The sequence below is a fragment of the Dendrobates tinctorius genome, unplaced genomic scaffold (assembly GCF_039654945.1).
Source record: "Dendrobates tinctorius isolate UK_male_01 unplaced genomic scaffold, ASM3965494v1 ptg000206l, whole genome shotgun sequence".
Classification (NCBI taxonomy): Eukaryota; Metazoa; Chordata; class Amphibia; order Anura; family Dendrobatidae; genus Dendrobates; species Dendrobates tinctorius.
In genome coordinates this window covers 917,782-938,357 of record NW_027361873.1, presented here as the reverse complement: position 1 = coordinate 938,357, position 20,576 = coordinate 917,782, and the positions used below count along the sequence as shown (strand labels likewise).

The window sequence follows — 20,576 nt, the reverse complement described above, 5'->3', positions numbered from 1 at the left end:
TCCTTCCACATTACTTCAATTCTTGTGAAGCACCTAAAGGATTAATAAACTTTTTTAACGTGGTTTTGAACACCTTGAGGGGTGCAGTTTTTAGAATGGTGTCACTTTTGGGTATTTTCTGTCATATAGGCCCCCAAAGTGACTTCAACTATGAGGTGGTCCATTAAAAAAAATGGTTTTGGAAATTTTATTGGAAAAATGACAAATCACTGGTCAAGTCAACCAAGCTTTCTGATACTGGGCACCACATTTCTCTCTAGAATCCCTTGATAGTCTTGAGATTTACATAGTAACATAGTAACAGTTAGCAAGGCCGAAAAAAGACATTTGTCCATCCAGTTCAGCCTATCCATCAGAATAAATACCCAGATCTACGTCCTTCTAAAGAACCTAATAACTGTTAGATACAATATTGGTATGCTCCAGGAAGACATCCAGGCCTCTATTGAACCCCTTGACTGAGTTCACCATCACCACCTCCTCAGACAAGGAATTCCAGATTCTCACTGCCCTAACAGTAAAGAATCCTCTTCTATGTTGGTGGAAAAACTCTCTCTCCTCCAGACGCAGAGAATGCCCCCTTGTGCCCATCACCTTCCTTGGTATAAACAGATCCTCGGAGAGATTTGTATTGTCTCCTTATATACTTATACATGGTTATTAGATCACCCCTCAGTTGTCTTTTTTCTAGACTAAATAATCCTAATTTTGCTAATCTGTCTGGGTATTGTAGTTCGCCCATCCCCTTTATTAATTTTGTTGCATTCCTTTGTACTCGCTCTAGTTCCATTATTTCCTTCCTGAGCACCGGTGCCCAAAACTCATTTCATTGTACCCTGCAGATTCTAGACTTCCTGTGCCAGATGCAGCAAAGCAGCCCCAGAACATAACAGAACCTCCTCTATGTAGGGACAGGGATATGCTTCATTTTTCCGTCTGTGCACATGAAGCTGGTGTGCCTTGCCAAATAGTTAAATTTTTGTCTCATCTGTCCATAGGCATCCTGTCAGAAGCGTTGTGGTTTCTCAACAAGTAGTTTGGCAAATTCCAGTGTGGCTTTTTTATGATTTTTTTCAACAATGGTGTCCTCCTTGGTTGTCTCCCATGAAGTCCACTTTGGCTCATACGACGGATGGTGCGATCTGACACTGATGTTCCTTGATCTTGAAGTTCACCTTTAATCTGTTTAGAAGTTTTTCTGGGCTCTTTTGTTACCATTCGTATTATCCGTCTCTTTGATTTGTCATCAGTTTTCCTCCTGCTCCAATGTCCAGGGAGGTTGGCTACAGTCTCACGGAGCTTAAATTTCTGAATGATATGTGCAACTGTAGTCACAGGAACATCAAGCTGCTTGGAGATAACTTTCACCTTTAACATGTTTGTCTATAATTTTCTTTCTAATCTTCTGAGACAACTCTTTCCTTTGCTTCCTCTGGTCCATGTTGAGTATGATACACACCATGTCACCAAACAGCACAGTGAGTATCTGTAGCCATCTATACAGGCCCACTCACTGATTCCAAGATTGTAGACACCTGTAATGCTAATTAGTGGACACTCTTTGATTTAACATGTCCCTTTTGTCACCACATTATTTTCAGGGGTACCATAATTTCTGCCCAGGCCTATTTCATGAATTTTATTTTTCTTTTTTTTAAATTCTGTGGAAGCATGGTTGAAAAACAATGTCTGACTTCATTTTCATAGATTTTTTATTTATGATTACTTTTGTCAGATTATATATATTTCCTTCTCACCCAATTTTTTTTTGTGCTTTCCCTTTCTTGAGACCTGGGAGTTTAAGGGTTCTGCATAGGTTCTTACTTGTCCCAAGCATTGTGCTTTTCTGGACAAATAGTTCAGATGTTGCTCCTGGGATCTGTTGTAGCCATTTTCCCAACTTAGGGGTCACTGCTCCAAATGCTCCTATCACTACTGGAATCACTGTTGCCTTCACGTCCCACATCATCTCCTTTGAGACACTGGTATTCCTCCAGCTTCTCATATTCCTTCTTTCTGATGTTGATGTCAATTGGCACTGCCACATCTATTATCATTGCTGTCTTCTGGTCCTTGACTACTATCACAATGTCTGGTTGGTTAGCCAACACCTGCTTATGTGTCTGGATCTTGAAGTCCCACAGGATTTTTGCCCTCTCATTCTCCACCACTTTCTATGGGCTCTCCCACCTGGACTTAGCCCATATGCTATGCAGATGTTCCTGTAAACAATTCCCGCTACTTGGTTGTGGCGTTCAGTATACGCTGTTCCTGCCTGCATTTTGCCACTGTGTCTTGGACCGTTACTGAGATTTCTTTGCACCTTGGGTCTTGTCTTGTGTGGTATATTCCTGCTTCTATGGATCTGGTACTTATTGCTTGCTCTTGTGCCGCTATGATTAGTGCCTCTGTGCTGTCTCAGAGTTCAGCTTTCTCCAGCCATCGGTAGGATTTCTCAATGTCAGCTACCTCCATTATCTGCTGATGGTACATCCCATGCAGCGGCTTGCCTTGCCATGGGATGTTCCTGTTCTTCCTTCCAGATCTGTTGTTGCTGCCTTAGGCTTTCTCTCAGCACCTCATATTTTGGTGTCATTTTTCTGATGTATTCGTGAATACTCTCGTTGTTAAATCCATGATGGTGGCTTGGATGCTTATCAAGCCTCGACCACTTTCCTTTCTGTTGGTATACAATGTTTGGGTGCTAGACTTAGGGTGGAGATCTCCATGCATTATGAGGAGCTTTTGTGTCTTCACATCTGCAGCTTCCATCTCTACTTTTGCCCAGCACATTATGCCAGCAGGGTATCTATTAAAGTGAACCTGTCAGCAGTAATGAGCCGATATAAGATACGGCCACTGTCTTTCAGGGCTTATCTACAGCATTCTATAATGCTGTAGATAAGACCCCCGTGCGGTTTGAAGGATAAGAAAAATAAGTTTTATCATACTCACCCATGGGGGCGGTCCGGTCCGATAGTTGTTGCAGGTCCGGGACCGGCGCCTCCCATCTTCTTGTGATGCCTCCTGTTGCTTCATCGCTCCCCGGCATCACGCTCCAGCGCAGGCGTACTTAACTGCCCTGTTGAGGGCACAGTAAAGTACAGCAGTGCGCAGGCGCTGGGCCTCTCTGACCATTCCCAGCGCCTGTGCACTACAGTAATTTGGTCTGCCATCAACAGGGCAGATAAGTACGCCTGTGCGTATCTTATATCGGCCAAAACTGCTGACAGGTTCAATTTAACTAGCAGGGCCAGAGGCGTATCCAGGGGGGGGCAGCTGGGGCATTTGCCCCGGGCGTAGCCGACAGAGGGGCGCCATCGGGCCTCCTGATGCGGCGGTCCAGGGAGGAGGCTCCCAGTCGGCGGCATTCTGCCGCCCCCAAACAGATTATCCCGTTCTCTGAGCGGGCTGTAAAACTGACAGCCGGCTCTGAGAAAGTGCTGCGCGGTCGGTGACTCAGTGTACAAGCGTCTTCAGGTGTCAGACGCTAGTACACGTGACTCACTTGTTGCTGTAAACACTGACTGCCGCCGGCACTTCTGCATGAATGAAGCGCCAGCAGCGTGATCAGGTCACATGATCACGCTGCTGTCACACGCCGGCTCTTCACAGGCGAAGACACAGGGCACAGGCAGCGTTGCGGTTGGTGGTAAGTGCTCCAGCTCCAGACGGGGTAATGGAGCTGGAGACACCGAAGATCAATGGTGGAAATGTAAGGACATGCTCTGGGGGCTAGGAAGGGATGGTTGGGGTCGGGGACGCTATATGGAGTGCATGGGTGGATGGGTGCAGACAGATGCAAGTGGTGTAGAAACATATGGGGAGAAGGGGACAGAAATCTGAGGACATTATAGGGGGATACTTTATGTGAAGGGGGATTTGGAGTGATGACGAGGGGGTACTTTTTGTGTGGGGGGATTTGGAGTGGAGATGAGGGGGTATTTTATGTGTTGGGAGATTTGGCGTGGAGATGAGGGGGTACTTTATGTGGGGGGGATTTGGAGAGGGGATGAGGGGGTACTTTTTGTGGGGGGGGGATTTGGAGTGGAGATGAGGGGGGATTTTATGTGTGGGGGTATTTGGAGTGGGGATGAGGGGGTAATTTATGTGTGGGGTATTTGGAGAGGGGATGAGGGGGTACTTTTTGTGTGGGGGGATTTGGAGTGGGGATGGGGGATTTAATGTGTGGGGAGATTTGAGGACACAACAAATAGTATGTATGAGGGCATGTATGAGGAAACAGTATGGGAAGCGAACAGGTAAATGTACGTGGACACAGTTAGTAGAGATGGGAAAAATGTATGGGGAGTGAGGGTGATGGGATATGTGCAGACACAGTATAGGGAGTCAGGGGTATGTGTGAGCAGACAGTATAGAGCAGTGATGGCGAACCTTTCTGAGACCGAGTGCCCAAACTGCAACCTAAAACCCAATTATTTATGACGAAGTGCCAACACATGTCAAATGCCCCATCATTGTCTCCTTCATGCAGAAATATGCCCCATCATGATCCCCTTCATGTAGAAATATGCCCCATCATGATCCCCTTCATGTAGAAATTGCCCATTCCACCACCTCCATCATTTCCTCCACCCCATCATTGTCCCTCTCCCCATCACTCCCATCACTGGCCCTCTCCCCATCACTCCCATCATTGGCCCTCTCCACATCACTGACAAACACACACACACCACAGCGGCCACACACAAACACCACAGCGGCCACACTCGCCAAACACACATCACAGCAGCCACACACACACCACTAAAGGGCCTGTCACACTAAGCGATATCGCTAGCAATATCGCTATAACTTGTGACGTTATAGCGATATTGCTAGCGATATCGCTGTGTCTGATACTTACCTCCGACCGGCTCCCCCACTGGTTATCGCTGATCTCGCGAGAACGTCCTGAACTGTTTCTCGTCGTCAGCTTCCTGTGGAGACGAGCGTGGAGCCGGGCGGGAGGACCTCAGGATCGCCTAGTGTGACAGGTAAGTAGCGACCCCCGTCCCCAGCGATGTCGCTGGTGAGATCTGCCTGTGTGGCAGCTCACTAGCGACCACTTGGCGATGCACCAGCGATCCTGACCGCGTCATATCGCTGGTCAGGATCGCTGGTGCATCGCTAAGTGTGACAGTACGTAAAGGCTTGATTCACACTTGCGTTTGGCTGGTCTGCGTATGGCTGCGTACATCCTCCCTTAAGTTCCGCCTACACTCAGCCTACTTCCACACGCGTCCTGCGTTGTCCTGCATTATATGCGGCGTTTTGACGTGCCCGATGACCGCATAGGAAAGCAACATGTTGTGTTCCCATGCGGTCGGCGGGCACGTTAAAACGCAGCATGCGGACGCATCTGCATATAACGCATGTCCCTGCATACCCAATGTTAAAAAAAGGTACACAGGACAACGCAGGACGCATGTGGAAGTAGGTGGAGCTTAAGGGAGGATGTACGCAGCCATACGCAGACCAGCCAAACGCAAGTGTGAACCAAGCCTTAGTACATGGAATCACACAGCTTAACAGGTGAATTTCTCACCCAGAAGTTTGTCAGACTAAAATGAGCTGGTGAGCATGGATAAGGAACAATATTACATTCTGCCACAGTGCATGGACTGCTGGAAATCCATTTCCATGTAAACTCGCACTATGTAGTTCAGACCTAGCACGTGTGCATTTTATACTCTTGCCTAGTAGATTCATTTTATTTGATTTCCTTCAGGATATTTACCTTTTTATACTTACCATCAATGTTTATCTTCATATATCACCCTTTGGTTGTTATTATACATGCAATGCTCCAGGCCCCATCATCTCTGGATTATTTGTCACCGATTTACCTTTATCTCTTTTTTGACCAGTATTTACGCGTTTGTGTAATTGTTTTTTTTCAATAAAATATGTTTTTATTAAGTAGCATAGACTCAGGTTTTTCCTTGTTTATATATATATAAAACCACCATGGTTACTTACCGGTAGCCGGTTTTTCCCGGAACCCATGACAGCACCACATGAGAGAGGGATCCGCCCCGCCAGGACAGGAACCTACTGAAACATAAGGGGCGGCACCTCTCCCCCGCTTCAGTTGGATTACAGAGCACTTGAGAGGACTTCCCGGTTAGTTACATATTTATCCAACACCACATCACACAAATACACCCGACTATTGTGCACACCCAAACGGTGAAAAGGGGGGGAAATATACGGGTGCTGTCATGGGTTCCGGAAAAACCGGCTACCGGTAAGTAACCATGGTGGTTTTCCCTTCACCCATGACAGCACCACATGAGAGATTCTGGAGACTTCAAACACCTTAGGGAGGGACCACCGCTTGCAGCACCCTTCTACCAAAGGTCAAGTCAGCCGAGGAGGATAGATTTAGTCTATAGTGTCTAAAGAAAGTTGAGGGTGAGGCCCAGGTAGCGGCCTTACAAATTTGCTCTATTGATACCTCTGCTTTCTCAGCCCAGGAGGTCGCCACGGCTCTGGTGGAATGAGCCTTGATGCCGTCAGGAACCGGGACGCCACTAGCTGAATAGGCTACACTAATGGCCTCCCTAATCCATCGGGCAATAGTCCCCTTTGACACTCCATAACCTTTCCTAGCACCCTGGAAGGCTACAAATAGGGACTGGGACCTCCTCCACTGGCTGGTTATAGACATATACTCTACTAGGGTTCTTTTAACGTCTAGGCTATGAAATTTCTCCTCCCCTGGGTTTTTCGGATTCTCGCAAAAGGAAGGGAGGACAATTTCTTGGTTTCGGTGAAAGTTAGTTACTACTTTCGGCAAGTAAGCAGGGTCTGTTCTCATAACCACCCTATCCTGGTATATCTGAGTATATGGTGGGTTGACTGAGAGGGCCTGCAAGTCACTAACTCTACGTGCCGACGTTAGAGCTACCAAAATGATGGTTTTTAGGGTGAGATTTTTAGTTGAAATCTGCTGTATGGGTTCAAACGGCTCCTTCGTAAGGGATTCCAGTACCAGATTTAGATCCCATGGAGCTATTTTCGGTAAGGAAACTGGCCTAGATCTGTGGCAAGATTTTATGAACCTGGCTACCCATCTGTTTGCCGCTATATTGCAATTGTATAATGCACCCAGCGCTGAAACCTGTACCTTGAGGGTATTAACCGCCAGGCCTAGCTGTAGGCCTGCCTGCAAGAACTCCAAGATGGACTCGATTGGGGGTTCTTGACCTAACGGTTTTCCCAGGAATTGAAGGAATTTGTTCCACGTCCTGCCATATATGTTGGTTGTTATTGGTTTTCTACTTTTCATTAGAGTAGTCACCAACCCCGGGGAAAATCCTTTATCTCTCAAAAGTGCCCTCTCAAATTCTACGCCGTCAGATGGAGCCCCTTGACTTGTTTGTGGAATATCGGCCCCTGAGCTAATAAATCTGGAATTTCTGGCAGTACCCACGGGTCCGAGAGAGACATCATTTGTAGTAGTGAAAACCACGGTCTTTTTGGCCAGAACGGGGCTATGAGTATTACTCTGGCTCTTTTTTACCCCTGCCGGGATTAACGCTACTGGGGGAAAGGCATAGCTCAGTTTGAACAGCCACGGGATTTGTAGAGCGTCTACTGCCCACGGGTTTTCCCCTGGGTTTAATGAGCAGAACCTCCTCACTTGCCGGTTGTTTTTGGTGGCAAAGAGGTCGATCACTGGCTGCCCCCATAACTGTACTATCCTCTGGAATATTACACGATTTAAGGCCCACTCTCCCTGTTTTAATTTGTTGCGGCTTAGAAAGTCGGCTTGAACATTTTCTGTCCCTTTGATGTGTAGGGCTGTTAGGGAGGTTAGATGTTGTTCTGCTTTGAGGAAGATTCTTTTGGCTTCGTCCATTAGGGAGTTTGACCTTGTCCCTCCCTGGTGGTTGACATACGCCACTGCCACCGTTGTCTGACATAATTCGGACGTTTTGACCCTATAACATGGGAATGAATGCCTCTAGGGCTCTGTTTATCGCTCTTAACTCTCTTAAGTTGGAGGAAGCCTTCTGCTCTATGTGACCCCAGGACCCTTGGGCCATATGTTCTCTCAGGTGTGCCCCCCATCCCGAGGAGCTTGCGTCCGTCAATATTACATCGGACACGGGCCTGTGCCACAAAGTACCCCCTGCTAAATTTGTGCCATCTAGCCACCAAGTGAGAGAGTTTTTCCCCCTTTCGGAAAGTTCCAGCTTCCCTTCTAAACGCCCTTTCAATCGTCTCTGGGCTGACAAGATTTCCGCCTGCAGTTGTCGGGTATGAAACTGTGCCCAGTTGACCGCCGGGATACAGGCTGTTAGCGTGCCCAACAGGGACATTGCCCTTCTTAGGGTCATGTGAGGATGCTGTATTGCCGTAAGGGTCATTTCTCTCACCTTCTCTAGTTTTTTCTCTGGCAAGAGACAAACTTGACGGTCGGAGTCCAAGACGAAACCTAGAAATGTTTGTTTCCTTAGGGGTTGAAGTTTTGATTTTTTTAAGTTTACCATCCAACCCAGTTCTTGCAGGGTCTCTGTTATTTTCTCTACCTGATGTGCGCAGTGATGTTCTGAATTGCCAATGACCAAAAAATCGTCCAAGTAAGGCACCATAATCACATTGTGGATTCGAAGGAAAGCTGTCATTTCCGCAATTACTTTTGTAAAAATCCTTGGCGCTATGGAGATGCCAAACGGAAGAGCTGTAAATTGAAAATGCCTGAGGTCGCCCTGGATGTATAGGGCTACCCTCAGGTATTTCTGGTATTCTTGGTGCATCGGGATATGGTAATAGGCATCCTTCAAATCTATTACGGCCATGAAGCAGTTGTGGTGTAACAGCTTTATGGCCGAAGTCACTGATTCCATTTTGAATGTTTGGTTCATAATCCATTGATTGAGGCGCCTGAGATTTATTATCGTTCTGAAGGAAAGGTCGGGTTTTTTTATTAGGAAGAGGGGAGAATAGAACCCCCTTCTCTCTTGATCTTTTGGGACCTCTATCAGAACTTGTTTCTCCAACAGTCCTAAGATTTCTGTTTCTATGGCTGATTGCTCTCCTGGTTCCTTTCTGACGGGGGTCACCACAAATGAAGCTCTTGGATGCTGGAAGAAGGGGATTTTTAGGCCTTTCTTTATAATGTTCAGAATCCAATTGTTGGCCGATATTTTCTCCCATTCTTGGGAAAAGAGCCTCAATCTTTCCCCCACAGGTGGGCTGGTGTCATTGCGGGGATTTTTTGGCGGTTGAGGTAGTTCCCCCAAACATGAACCCTGGTTCTTTTTTCCTCTTGTCGTCCCACCTTTTCCGCTCTCCCGGGGGACGGCCTCGATTGAACCTTCCCCTCCAAAAGGGCGGTCTCCTCTGATCACCCATGAATCTGGGGAAGCCCTTCTTTTTATCACCGGCTTTTTCCAGGATGTCATCCAGGTTTTTTCCAAACAGGAACTGCCCATCACATGGTAACGAGCATAATTTCGCCTTAGATTGAATGTCCCCAGGGCAGCCTTTGAGCCATAACGCCCGTCTTGTGGCGTTCGATAGCCCCGCTGCTCTTGCCGTTAACCTCATCGAGTCGGCGGAGGTGTCAGCCAAAAAGGCGGCAGCTCCGTGTAGCAGGTACATTTCTCCTAATATTTTCTCTCTTGGTATTTTGGAGACTAATTTTTCTTCAAGTTGTTGCAACCAGACCATTAATGACCGGGCTGTGCAGGTGCCGGCTATTGCTGGTTTCAGACCCCCTGCCGCTGCCTCCCAAGTGTGCCTTAGGTATGAGTCCGCTTTTTTATCCAAGGGATCTCTCAAAACCCCTGAATCCTCCAGGGGCAGGGCCGACTTCTTGGAAGACCTAGACACTGCTGCGTCAATCTTTGGGACCTTGTCCCAGACGTCCGTGTCTTTAGCCTCGAAGGGGTATCTTCGCTTTGAAGAGGAGGGAAGGCTACCTGACTTCTCCGGTTTCTTCCACTCTCTCTCGATTAGGGCCTGAACCTTGTCATTGACCGGAAAGGTACGCTTTTTCCTTTCTTGCAGGCCGCCAAACATTACATCCTCCAGTGATCTCTCTACCTTCTCCTCCTGCAGGACCATAGTGGACCTGATGGCTTTAAGGAGAGCGTCCGTATCTTCTACGGGAAAGCAAGGTCTGCCCCCCGTATCACTGTCTGAGGATGAAGATGACCCGTGCTCAACTTGATACTCCGAAGAGGAGGAGCCTGACGAGGAACTCGGGGAGGCTTTCCTACTCTTACTCTTCTTTTTTAATAATTTTTTAAGTGAGCCCTGTACCTCAGATTTTATTATCGATCTGAGGTTTGTTGCCAGGCTCGGCACCTCTTCAGCCATAGTCCGCTGGATACAGCTGACACATAAGTCCTTTGGGTAGTCTTTCGCTAAAGGGCTGTGGCATATGGCACATTCTCTATTTTTCTTTTTGCTTATGGCTTTTTTGCCTCCCTAATAAAAAAAAAAAAACATAGGAAGGCCTATTATAATATTGTCTAACTTTCACGGAGATCACTCACCACCCAGGAAAGACTGATACCGGGCTCTGAGGCTGCGAAGGAGCGTGCGCTCTGCGCTCTTTTGACCTCGAGGAATCCCTCGATCGGTGACTTGGACGGCTGCTGCTTTTGCCGCTCGAGTGGCTCTTGCGACCAGAAGCTTGCGATGGGGGCAGGGACAATGGGGACGGTGAGCGATCCTCCTGAGATGCCATTGTCACCCCTGCAGCCGCTTCTGCTCCTTCTATTATCGGTGAGTGAGCCCCTCATTACCCCCCCCCCGCGACCGCCAGCCGCTTCTCCTGGCCGGCGTCGCTCCCGGCGCCATGACCGTCGCGTCCTGATGACGTCAGCGGTCGCGCTCCCAGAATCCTCTGCGCCGCTGACGTCAGACGCCGGTCTCCGCCCCCGGCTTCCCCTGCATGCAGGCGAAGGACGGGCGCGCGCGCAGGGGGAGGGCGGCACGGGGAGGATCTCCGAAGGGAGGACATTGGGAAGTGCCCGCACGAACCCGGGGCCCGAATCAGGCAAAACCCCGGGGACTGCGCTACCAGCTGCCGACGGCCGGCGTCGCAGGTAAGCTAGCCCTGCAATTTTTACCCGCCGGGACGGCCCTGGGTCTTTTAATCCTGACAGGCACCGCCGCTGTCAGAGGGATTCCTTTCCAGGACAGGAACCCAACTGAAGAGGGGGAGAGGTGCCGCCCCTTATGTTTTAGTAGGTTCCTGTCCTGGCGGGGCGGATCCCTCTCTCATGTGGTGCTGTCATGGGTGAAGGGAAAAGAGTTGCTACCATACTCATTTTGGGACCTCATTTGCACATATTTAATAAGAATTCTCCAATCAAACATTTTAAGATATGATCCCTTGATGGGTCTCGAGGAGTGGAGTTGAGAAAGACTGACATACAGTATGAAATATATACAGTATATTACCTCATTATAAGACGCTAACTTTTACTGTACAGTGCTTCAGAGAAAACCTAACTTAAAATAAGCCAGACACAGAAAAAGGAGTCTTCCGGGGACCTCCCGCAGCTTCACTGACATTTAATTTCCCAATGTGTAAATATATTATATATATATTTACACTAGTGGAGACAATCAATCAGACCTAGGTGATCAGAACAGACAGTAAGACGCTCAGTCAACACTTCTCCCTGGCTCCTTCTCAAGATAGGGTCTTTCTGTGCAGTACTTCAGAGTGAAACCTTACCTTTTGTAAGGAGTGAGCTTGTGTAGAGTCCATGCTCCCTGGGCTTTCAGGCAGCATGAAATCGCTACCAATTTCCCTTTAACTGTAAGGCTGTGTTCACACACAGCTTTTTTTAGTGGTTTTTCCAATAAAACCGCTAAAAATAAGCTTCCCATTCATTTCTATGCATTTTGCACTTTTTGTGCATATTGATGCGTTTTTTACCGCAAAAAAAATGCATTGCGGTAAAAAACGCAGCATGCTCATTAATTTCGTGGATTTTTCCGCGTTTCTGGCTAGTTCTATGCGTTTTGAAAACACGCGGAAAAAAACGCCTAAAAAACGCGTAGTTTCTGGGAAGGGAGCCAGATTTTTCAGCAGAAATTTTCTGCTACGTGTGCACTTAGCCTTATTGTACTTTGGAAAGCTTAATTGTAAAGTGCTGCGGAATATGTTGGCGCTATATAAATAAAAATTATTATTATTATTATTATTACATGTTAGTCATCTGACTACAGTCACCTTTTCAACTTAATTGTTTAGTAAGTGAAAAAAGGATCAGCTCTTTTGCTCACCATGGTTTTAACACCGTATACTAAAATTTTATGGAGAAATTCCACCGAAAAGCAGCTTCTATTATTTCGCAAGCACCATCTCTTTTTCACAGCATGATGTGATTTGTAATCTGATCGAGAGCATCTAGATTTTTTTTCTGTAGCGATTTTGGTTCAAAAGAATACATATGAGGGTTTTTTGTGTGTATCATTTATACTGTAAGGAAGCCACACTTGCCAATCCTATCGGTTAGTCCAGGAGATTTCTTGGACTGCCAGCAGAACAGGTGGGTTGCCTATCAGTTACAACTTCCTTTATCAATGAAACTAATTTCATGGCGATGATCAACACCAGGAGAGGAATTAAAATGGAAGCTTTACTTTAATGGCCAAACATAACAGTTTTATGGGATACAGATAATTTAGTGACAAAGAATGTATAATTTGTGAAGAAATGTTGAACTTGATGGGCACAAGTCTTTTTTCAATCTATGTAACCATGTTTATGGTTTTCCATTAAAGGGAACCTGGCAGCTGATACATGCTCCCCAAACCATGGGTAGCATGTATCAGCCACTGGCTGTACGATCACATCCATGTTTGTTTGTTTCTTTGTAGTTGTTTAAAGAGAAAAACATACTTTTAATAGCCGCCGGGGACCGAGCCATGTTATTGAATAGTCATACTTGTGGGTCCCCGGCAGCCTTCTCATTGCCCACTGACAGTAAAGGCAACACATAAGCAACTACGTGAGCACATAAGCAGAGGCTTGCCAGTCACTGTCAGCAGGCAGGGAGAAGCTGAACTTAATAATGTATCACATGTCCGACTTTGTGGTGTTGTTTGCTTAGACTGAAGAATTAATTACCTGGTGGTTAACATTGCTGTGACTATCAGACACGTGGTCAATCACCCGACTCCAACCCGTCCTTTGATAAGCACCTCACCGTCTATAGACAATGTACATACAGAGCCTCGGTGTGAGCGGGGGAAGCTTTCTCAGCTCTGCTGCATTGCTAAATATAAAAGCTCTGTCAGAACGTCTGTACCCAGTAAAATAAGTGATACATCGTTGGATTCAGGGTCTCTCTTCCTATACCATACTGCTCTGAGATGGGATAGCAAAAACCTGCGGACAGATTCCCTTTAACGAATTTATGAAAACAAGAAGTTGAAGGGACACTCAAAGTTTATACCTTTGAATTCTATGAGAAATATTACAGTATGTGTTAAATGTGCACTTTTGGAAACTGTTTGCATGGCTGTATTTGTGGCTGTTATTACAAAATGATTAACAGAATTGTTACACCCTCTGTCCTATTACTTGGTCTGTTTAGTTTCTTGGCAAAACATGTAATTTTCATCACTCTGCAAAGATGAAACTGCTTATAGCCAGGCGACTTCTGGACAAGATCTTTAAAAAGGATCTGCCTGAAAGAAAAGCATGTGTGCATCTTTAAGAAGAGACAAATACAGTTGTTCCTGATCTGTTCCAGACCCTCATGTATCAATCTGTTATAAGTTGATACTGAAAAGTGACATCAAATAAACACATTTAAATTTTGCCTTTTAAAATGGCCATAGCTTTAGGTATTTCAACACATACCCTTGATAGACTTTTGGGTTCCATTAGATTTAGCAGTAATCTACCATTTGGTCAAAATGGCTTGGAAAAACATTTTGAAGTAAAACTATCACTAAGTGTTCAGACACAAATTACATCTTCTAATTTAAGGACTAAAAAGTAAATTTATCTTTAAGTAATCATCATTAAAGTAATTATTTTTGGGTAGAATATGTTTCTTACATGGTTAAAGGGAACCTGTCAGCAGGGTAATGCATAGTAACTTACACACAGTCAGGTCGGCGCAGTTATACTGAATAAAATGATACCTTGGTTGATGAAATCCGTCTTGTGGCTGTTTCTTAATCTCTATATTCAGTTTTGTGTTAAGCGTTTTTTTTATTCAGTACTAGCTGAAGAGCCCGGCGCTGCCCGGGCATAGTAACTAACTACGGTTAGTTATAATAACAAATTATAATGATTCTATCTATCTATCTATATATATATATAAAAAAAAAAAAAAAAAAAAAAGGAAAAAAAATAGGCAGCACTCAAATTAAATGTGAAAACAGTGGATACTTTACTAATCCTCAGGTGGCAACGTTTCAACGGTGACCCATCTTTATCAAGCTTGCCTGAGGCTTGCTACCTATTTTTTTCCTTTTGTTAATTTGGCTGTTTGGACACTGCTGAATAGGTTTTGCACCTACCATATTATTTTGGTAGTGCTGCCCTTTTTTCTTGAATATATATATATATATATCTATATATATATATATATCTATATATATATATATATATCTATATATATCTATCTATCTATCTATCTATCTATATATATATATATATATATCTCTGAGTGCAGAGCCCCGCCCATTCCACATAGTCACATTCACTATAATATCCCACATCATCCCGTCAGCCAGAGCTACCGGACTACTACCCATAATATCCCACATCATCCCATCAGCCAGAGCCACCGGACAACTACCACTAATATCCCACATCATCCTGTCAGCCAGAGCCACTGGTGTTATGAGCTTATTTTCTGCTACACCAGTTGAGAGTTCTCCTTCCGTTCTCCCTCTGGTGGTGACAGGAGGTAGTGAGGTTGGTTTAATTGGTAGTGATCTGCCACCTGGTGAGGAGGATAACGATTGGATCTCTGGAGTATCAGACTGGATATAAGACAGCTGACGCCCTATCCTGGTGCTGGTGATTCAGTCTGCTTCTCAGGTCTTGGACTCAGCTCTGTTCCAGTCTTCGCAAGTTAAGTTTGTTTTTGCTAATGTTCACACTTGCTCTTGTTGGTCAATTCAGTTTTTTGTGGGCTCAGCCAGCCTGGCTGGGCTGTGCTGAATTTCCACTCTTATTTATCTGTATTTGCCAATTTGCTTTTTTTTTGTCCCTTATTAGATTGGCCTCTTTTTGCGCTGTCTCAGAATATTTCAGAGTGCTGATATAGATGGAGAAGTCTAGTGACTTCAGGGTTAATTTTGCTATCAGATGTGTTGGACATTATTTTTGGTAGGGTTTTTGGCAGATTGCAGACAGTGCCTTTCCTTTCTAGTTAGTTTGGCCCCATCGTTTGCTCAGCCTATTTTCCTGCCTTTGTATGTGTTTTCATCTTGTTTCACCGTCAATACATGTGGGGGGCTGTCTTTCCTTTGGGGTCTGCTCTGGGGCAGTTAGTTTTCCTCTTTTCATGGTTTAGGCTTATTTAGCTCTCTGGTTGTGTCGAGGCGTCTAGGACCAACGTAGGAACGCTCCACGACATAGAAGAACCAGACGATGATGATCTAAGAAGGAACTGGGGACAGATCTGCCAAGGGGAGCAGCAGCCCGCGCTTTGGGGTCTGTCCGGCAACTAAGATTCTTGTACCTGTGGGCTGCAGAGCTCCTGGCACCCACATGCAACCTACAATCTGGTAAATTGACCTCCAGCTTAATATCTCTAAGTCTTGTACCCTTATTGTTATATTTTACTCTGACTGCAAATCCACTGCAATTCCATTGTATAGTTTACTATATATTTCTGTAATTATCTAGTGCGCCCTTAAGGCAATTATACCATAAAATTAATCTTGGGCTGATGCTTTTACTTTGATTACGAATCTTAGAATACCCAGCGGGTAACAGGACATCCTCCCCGGCGGCCATATGCTCTAGGTGCAGTTCCTTTACTGACCTGACAGACAAAGGGGGCGCCGGAGAGCTGTGCCTGTGTAGTTACGTCAGATTGGTGACGTGGGAGGAACTGGTCTTTCCTCCACAACTACTACTCCTAATATCCCACATCATCCCATCAGCCAGAGCCACCGGACAACTACCACTAATATCCCACATCATCCCATCAGCCTGGAGTCAGAACCAGAGCGCTGAGTGGAACGGTCCTAACTTCCACACTGGGGATCCCTTTAAGAGAGGCCTGGCATCAGAACCAGAGCGCTGAGTGGATTTGCCCTGACTTCCATACCAATGATCCCTTTAATAGAAGCCTGGGGTCAGTACCAAAGCGTAGAGTGGATTTTCCCTCACTTCCATACCGAGGATCCCTTTAAGAGGGGACTTGGGTCAGAGCCAGAGCGCTGAGTGGATTTGCCCTAACTTCCATACCGGGGATCCCTTTAAGAGAGCCTGGGATCAGAACCAAAGCGCTGAGTGGATTTGCCCTGACTTGCATACCAATGATCCCTTTAATAGAACCCTGGGGTCAGAATCAGAGCACCGAGGGATTTGCCCTAACTTCCATACAGGAGATCCCTTTAAGAGAGCCTGGGGTCAGTCCCAGAGCATTTGAAGGCAATTGCCCTGACTTCCATACCGGGGATCCCTTTTAAGAGAGGCCTGGGGTCAAAACCAAAGCACTGGATGGATTTGCTCTGACTTCCATACCAATGATCCCTTTAAGAGGGAAGATGTGCCTATGGGATGGAGGATGTGTGATGGAGATATGGGCAGGGAGTAGGGATTCATTTCTGTCATGTGCTCTCTGCTCCTTTCAGGGGGGCAGACAGTGGCTGGGAGCTTATGTTCCCAGGGATGCTAGATTTCTCCCACCATGTCAGTGTCTGCTGAGGTGTTGTCAAGTGGGAGAACTGTTGGTCATAGCAACCAATCACAGCTCAGCTTCTTTTGAACCACTCTGGTGAAATGAAAGATGCTTCGTGATTGGTTGGTGATACACACACATTTTTTTATATATAGAGATGTGAAGGTATTCATTATGCAAACTATGAGGCAGGTCACTGTGGCATCAGTGACCTGTCAGCAGTTTTCAGTATGAATACCTAATCAGAGCACCACATACCCCTGCCCCTCCTTAGGACACGAGCATATCATTAACACAAAACTGAAAAGAAAATTAAGGAACAGTCACAAGACGGATTTCATCAACTAAGGTATCATTTTATTCAGTATAACGGTGCCGACCTGACACTGTCTGTAGGTAACTATGCATAACCCTGCTGACAGGTTCCCTTTAAGAATTTCCCATATTACAAAACAATGATCAGAAAATACTTACCCGCAGAGCCTTTACCCCATCAAGGAGCAATTCTGCGGTTGGCAGCTGCCTGGTACCCAACTTTTCTTTAAGCCGCTGAATCTCAATTCCATTTAATTCTCCTTCTGCATCCCTGACCTCTAAGTAAAAAAGTGATAGTCCTTTTGTGCCCTGCAAAATGTAAACAGTCTGTTAAGTCTATTACATTTAATTTATTTTAAGTATATTAATTTTGTGTATATTAACATGAAACTTTTTCTTTGACGTTTTGTTCCATTTTTCATAATTACAGCAAACATATTGTTCTGTTAAGATTATAAAAATTGCAGATAAAAAAATGAATCTGCTTCACCCCAAATAAGGGCTTAAATGGGATTTACCGACATAACGTGTCCTTGTGCATCTATCACTCTGCCTAGAGTCAAAGTCATGTCAGAGTCCGTGGCTGATGTAAACCATTTGTACCCATAAAGCTTGTAAGTGCCATCCGCCTGGGCATGAGCCACTGTTTCTGTGCCATGTGCTGAAAACAGAAAATAAAAAACATACTGGTTTATTCTGGCTGTACATGTTTCACACTGATGGATTTCATCACTCACCAACATCTGATCCTCCTCTGCGTTCTGTCATCCACTGGCCAGACGTCCAAAATCTTTTAGGATCTCTGGAGGTAAGGTGTCTGAATGCATCCTGCAGTGCCTCAGGCATACCCAGTGACTGTCAAGGGAAAGTTCAGGAATTTAAATTATATTTTATTAACAATAACAGATAAGAAATGTACATACTGAACTTTATCATTGTTTATATTCTTAGTTGTAGTTTTACAGAAACTTTCACTATTGTTAATACCTAAAGTCAATGGTTTTGTTTAGCGTCCTTTCCTTTGCTCCTTGGCCATTCTTGATTTTCTAGTGGTCATGCCTCGTCAAGTCTAAAGGGAACCGGTCACCACATTTGACCTATCTAAACTATTAATTTGGGCATACAGGTTGTAGAATGCTAAAAAGTCATCCCTGTGTGTCTCATATCAGATGTGTTGTTGTTGATAAATCATCTTTTAATACTTTAAGTAAATGAGCTGTTCCGGGCTATGGGAGGATGCTGCCTTGACGATAACTCTGGAACACTGACACTAACACAGAACAGGAGAAATTAGATTTCTCTTCTTACAACACATTTTTTGCTTCTCTCTCAGCTCTGCTGTACAGCCACAATATTGCAGCCCTGTCTGCCTGTGAGATGGAAGCTGAGAGGAACCTGCAGATGTGTCAGTTATAAACCCACAGAGTTCTGAAGTGCGATCAGGAGATCAGAGAGCGGTCATTATAAGTCACACTGGTTACTCCCCTTCATGTAAAGCAAGCTCTGGGGGCAGAGTTATCTTCCAGGCACCATCCTCCCCAGAGCCTCAAAGGTCATTTATATAAAGTGATAAAGGATGATTTATCAACAAGGCATCTGATATGAGGCATACAGAGAGGACTTTTTTCAGCATTCTATATGCCCATATTAATAGTTTAGGTAGGTCAAATGTGATGGCAGATTACACTAAAAAATAATATCCCTTGTCATTTACCTGTTCAAAAATAACATCCTGAGTTGTCTAGTGGTTTAGTAAATGAGCTTGGATGGTTTAATGGAGAATACTAAGGCTTTTGTTTTCCTGTACTTTGACTTCTAGCAAGATGGAAAGTGAAAAATGTTCCAGACCTTGAGCATAAAATCATGCAAGTTTTTCCAATATTAAGTTAAAACTCAGGCCACTTAATATTGGAATAAATTGGATGATAATCACTTTTTGCAACTGGGTTTCAATAAAAATATTGCACTGTTTTGCACTTTACAGGGTCTTTATTTCCCTGTACATATAAATTTGATGTGCTCAAAAATAAGCTGGGAGGAGCTCAGAAAAATAAAGCTATGAGAATTAAAAACTGAGTCAGACCATGATAGCAGATTCGCAGTTAACGTTTTCTGAAGGCATCAATAGACAGTACAATACAGTGGCTATATATGGGGGCTTTATTATACTGTATGGAGAACTATGGGGAATGCATTATACTGTATGAATGACTATGGGGAATCCATTATACTATGGGGATTGCATTTTACTTTATGGAGAACTATGGAGGGGTGCATTATACAATATGGAAAAGTGTGGGATAAATTATACTGCATTGAGGACTATGGGGAGTATTATACTGTATGGAGGACTATGGGGTGCATAATATTTTATGGAAGATTATTGGGTGCATTATACTATATGTAGGACTATGGGGTGTGCATTTTACTATATAGAGGACTATGGGGACTGTATTATACTATATGGAGGTCTATGGGGAGTGTATTATACTATATGGAGGACTACGGGGCACATAATACTATATTGAGGACTACGGGGTGTGCATTGTACTATATGGAGGACAATGGGATGCATTATACTAAAAAAAGCAAAATGCTGCTTATTCATTGAGTGATTGGATATTTTTTATGCCGAAACAGAAATCATTGTTCTCAGCAGCACATCACCTGTTGAAAACTGCAGATCTGCTGCTGATAACATGATACTGTATGGGGACAGATTGATCTGCTTGTGATCGTTCAGTGCCCATCATTCTTCCTCAGCCGGTGTAAAGAGGCAGGGAAACAAGAATTGAACAACTTCAATATTGTTGATCACACTTTAACAGCCCAAACTCCGCGCATGTAAACAGAACCAAAATGTTTCTGTATGATGGTGCAATATGTTAGCATTTGGGGACCCACTTTAAACTTTTGCCCAGGGCATCACTTTGTCTAAAACAAGCCCTAGATCCCAGAATACAGTATACTCTCTCCACTACTACAGACAAACATCATCTTACCTCTATGACCTTTGCTGCACCATCGGTCATAGCAAGAGGACAGTGGAAGCAGCCAGAGGATGGTGAATAGAGATAGAGCTTTACAATCTGGATCAGGCGGCTGCAGAATTGATAACAGAAGTAATAGTAATACATTTATATACCCAATAAATTCGAGTTTGGAGCACAGTAATGACCTTTTAATAAATTGATAACTTAGCCCCTTTACCGTACATGTTTGGCACAAGAATCACACTGCAAAGTAATTTTTACAACAAAATGTACACCGTAAAACAAATTTCCAGAAAAATTTTTTTTAGAATTCAGTTTTTTTATTTTTTATTTTTTTTCACAATTTATCCTTACTTGAATTTTTTTCCCGTGTTCCAGTACACTATGTGGTAAAAGGAATGGTATTTGTAAA

At 44.6% G+C, this 20,576-nt stretch overlaps 1 protein-coding gene across 2 annotated transcripts in view; it reads right to left on the bottom strand.

The window, feature by feature from the left end:
- LOC141057944 (acyl-CoA dehydrogenase family member 11-like) overlaps window positions 1-20,576 on the bottom strand; it is a 221,252-nt gene that overhangs the window by 100,132 nt on the left and 100,544 nt on the right. For both annotated transcript variants that reach the window (XM_073554061.1, XM_073554062.1), the window contains exons 4-7: window positions 20,174-20,273; window positions 17,909-18,026; window positions 17,690-17,832; window positions 17,331-17,480 (exon numbers count right to left, since the gene is read on the bottom strand). In XM_073554061.1, the coding sequence (XP_073410162.1) occupies window positions 17,331-17,480; window positions 17,690-17,832; window positions 17,909-18,026; window positions 20,174-20,273 (511 nt within the window). The remainder of the gene's footprint in view (window positions 1-17,330; window positions 17,481-17,689; window positions 17,833-17,908; window positions 18,027-20,173; window positions 20,274-20,576) is intronic.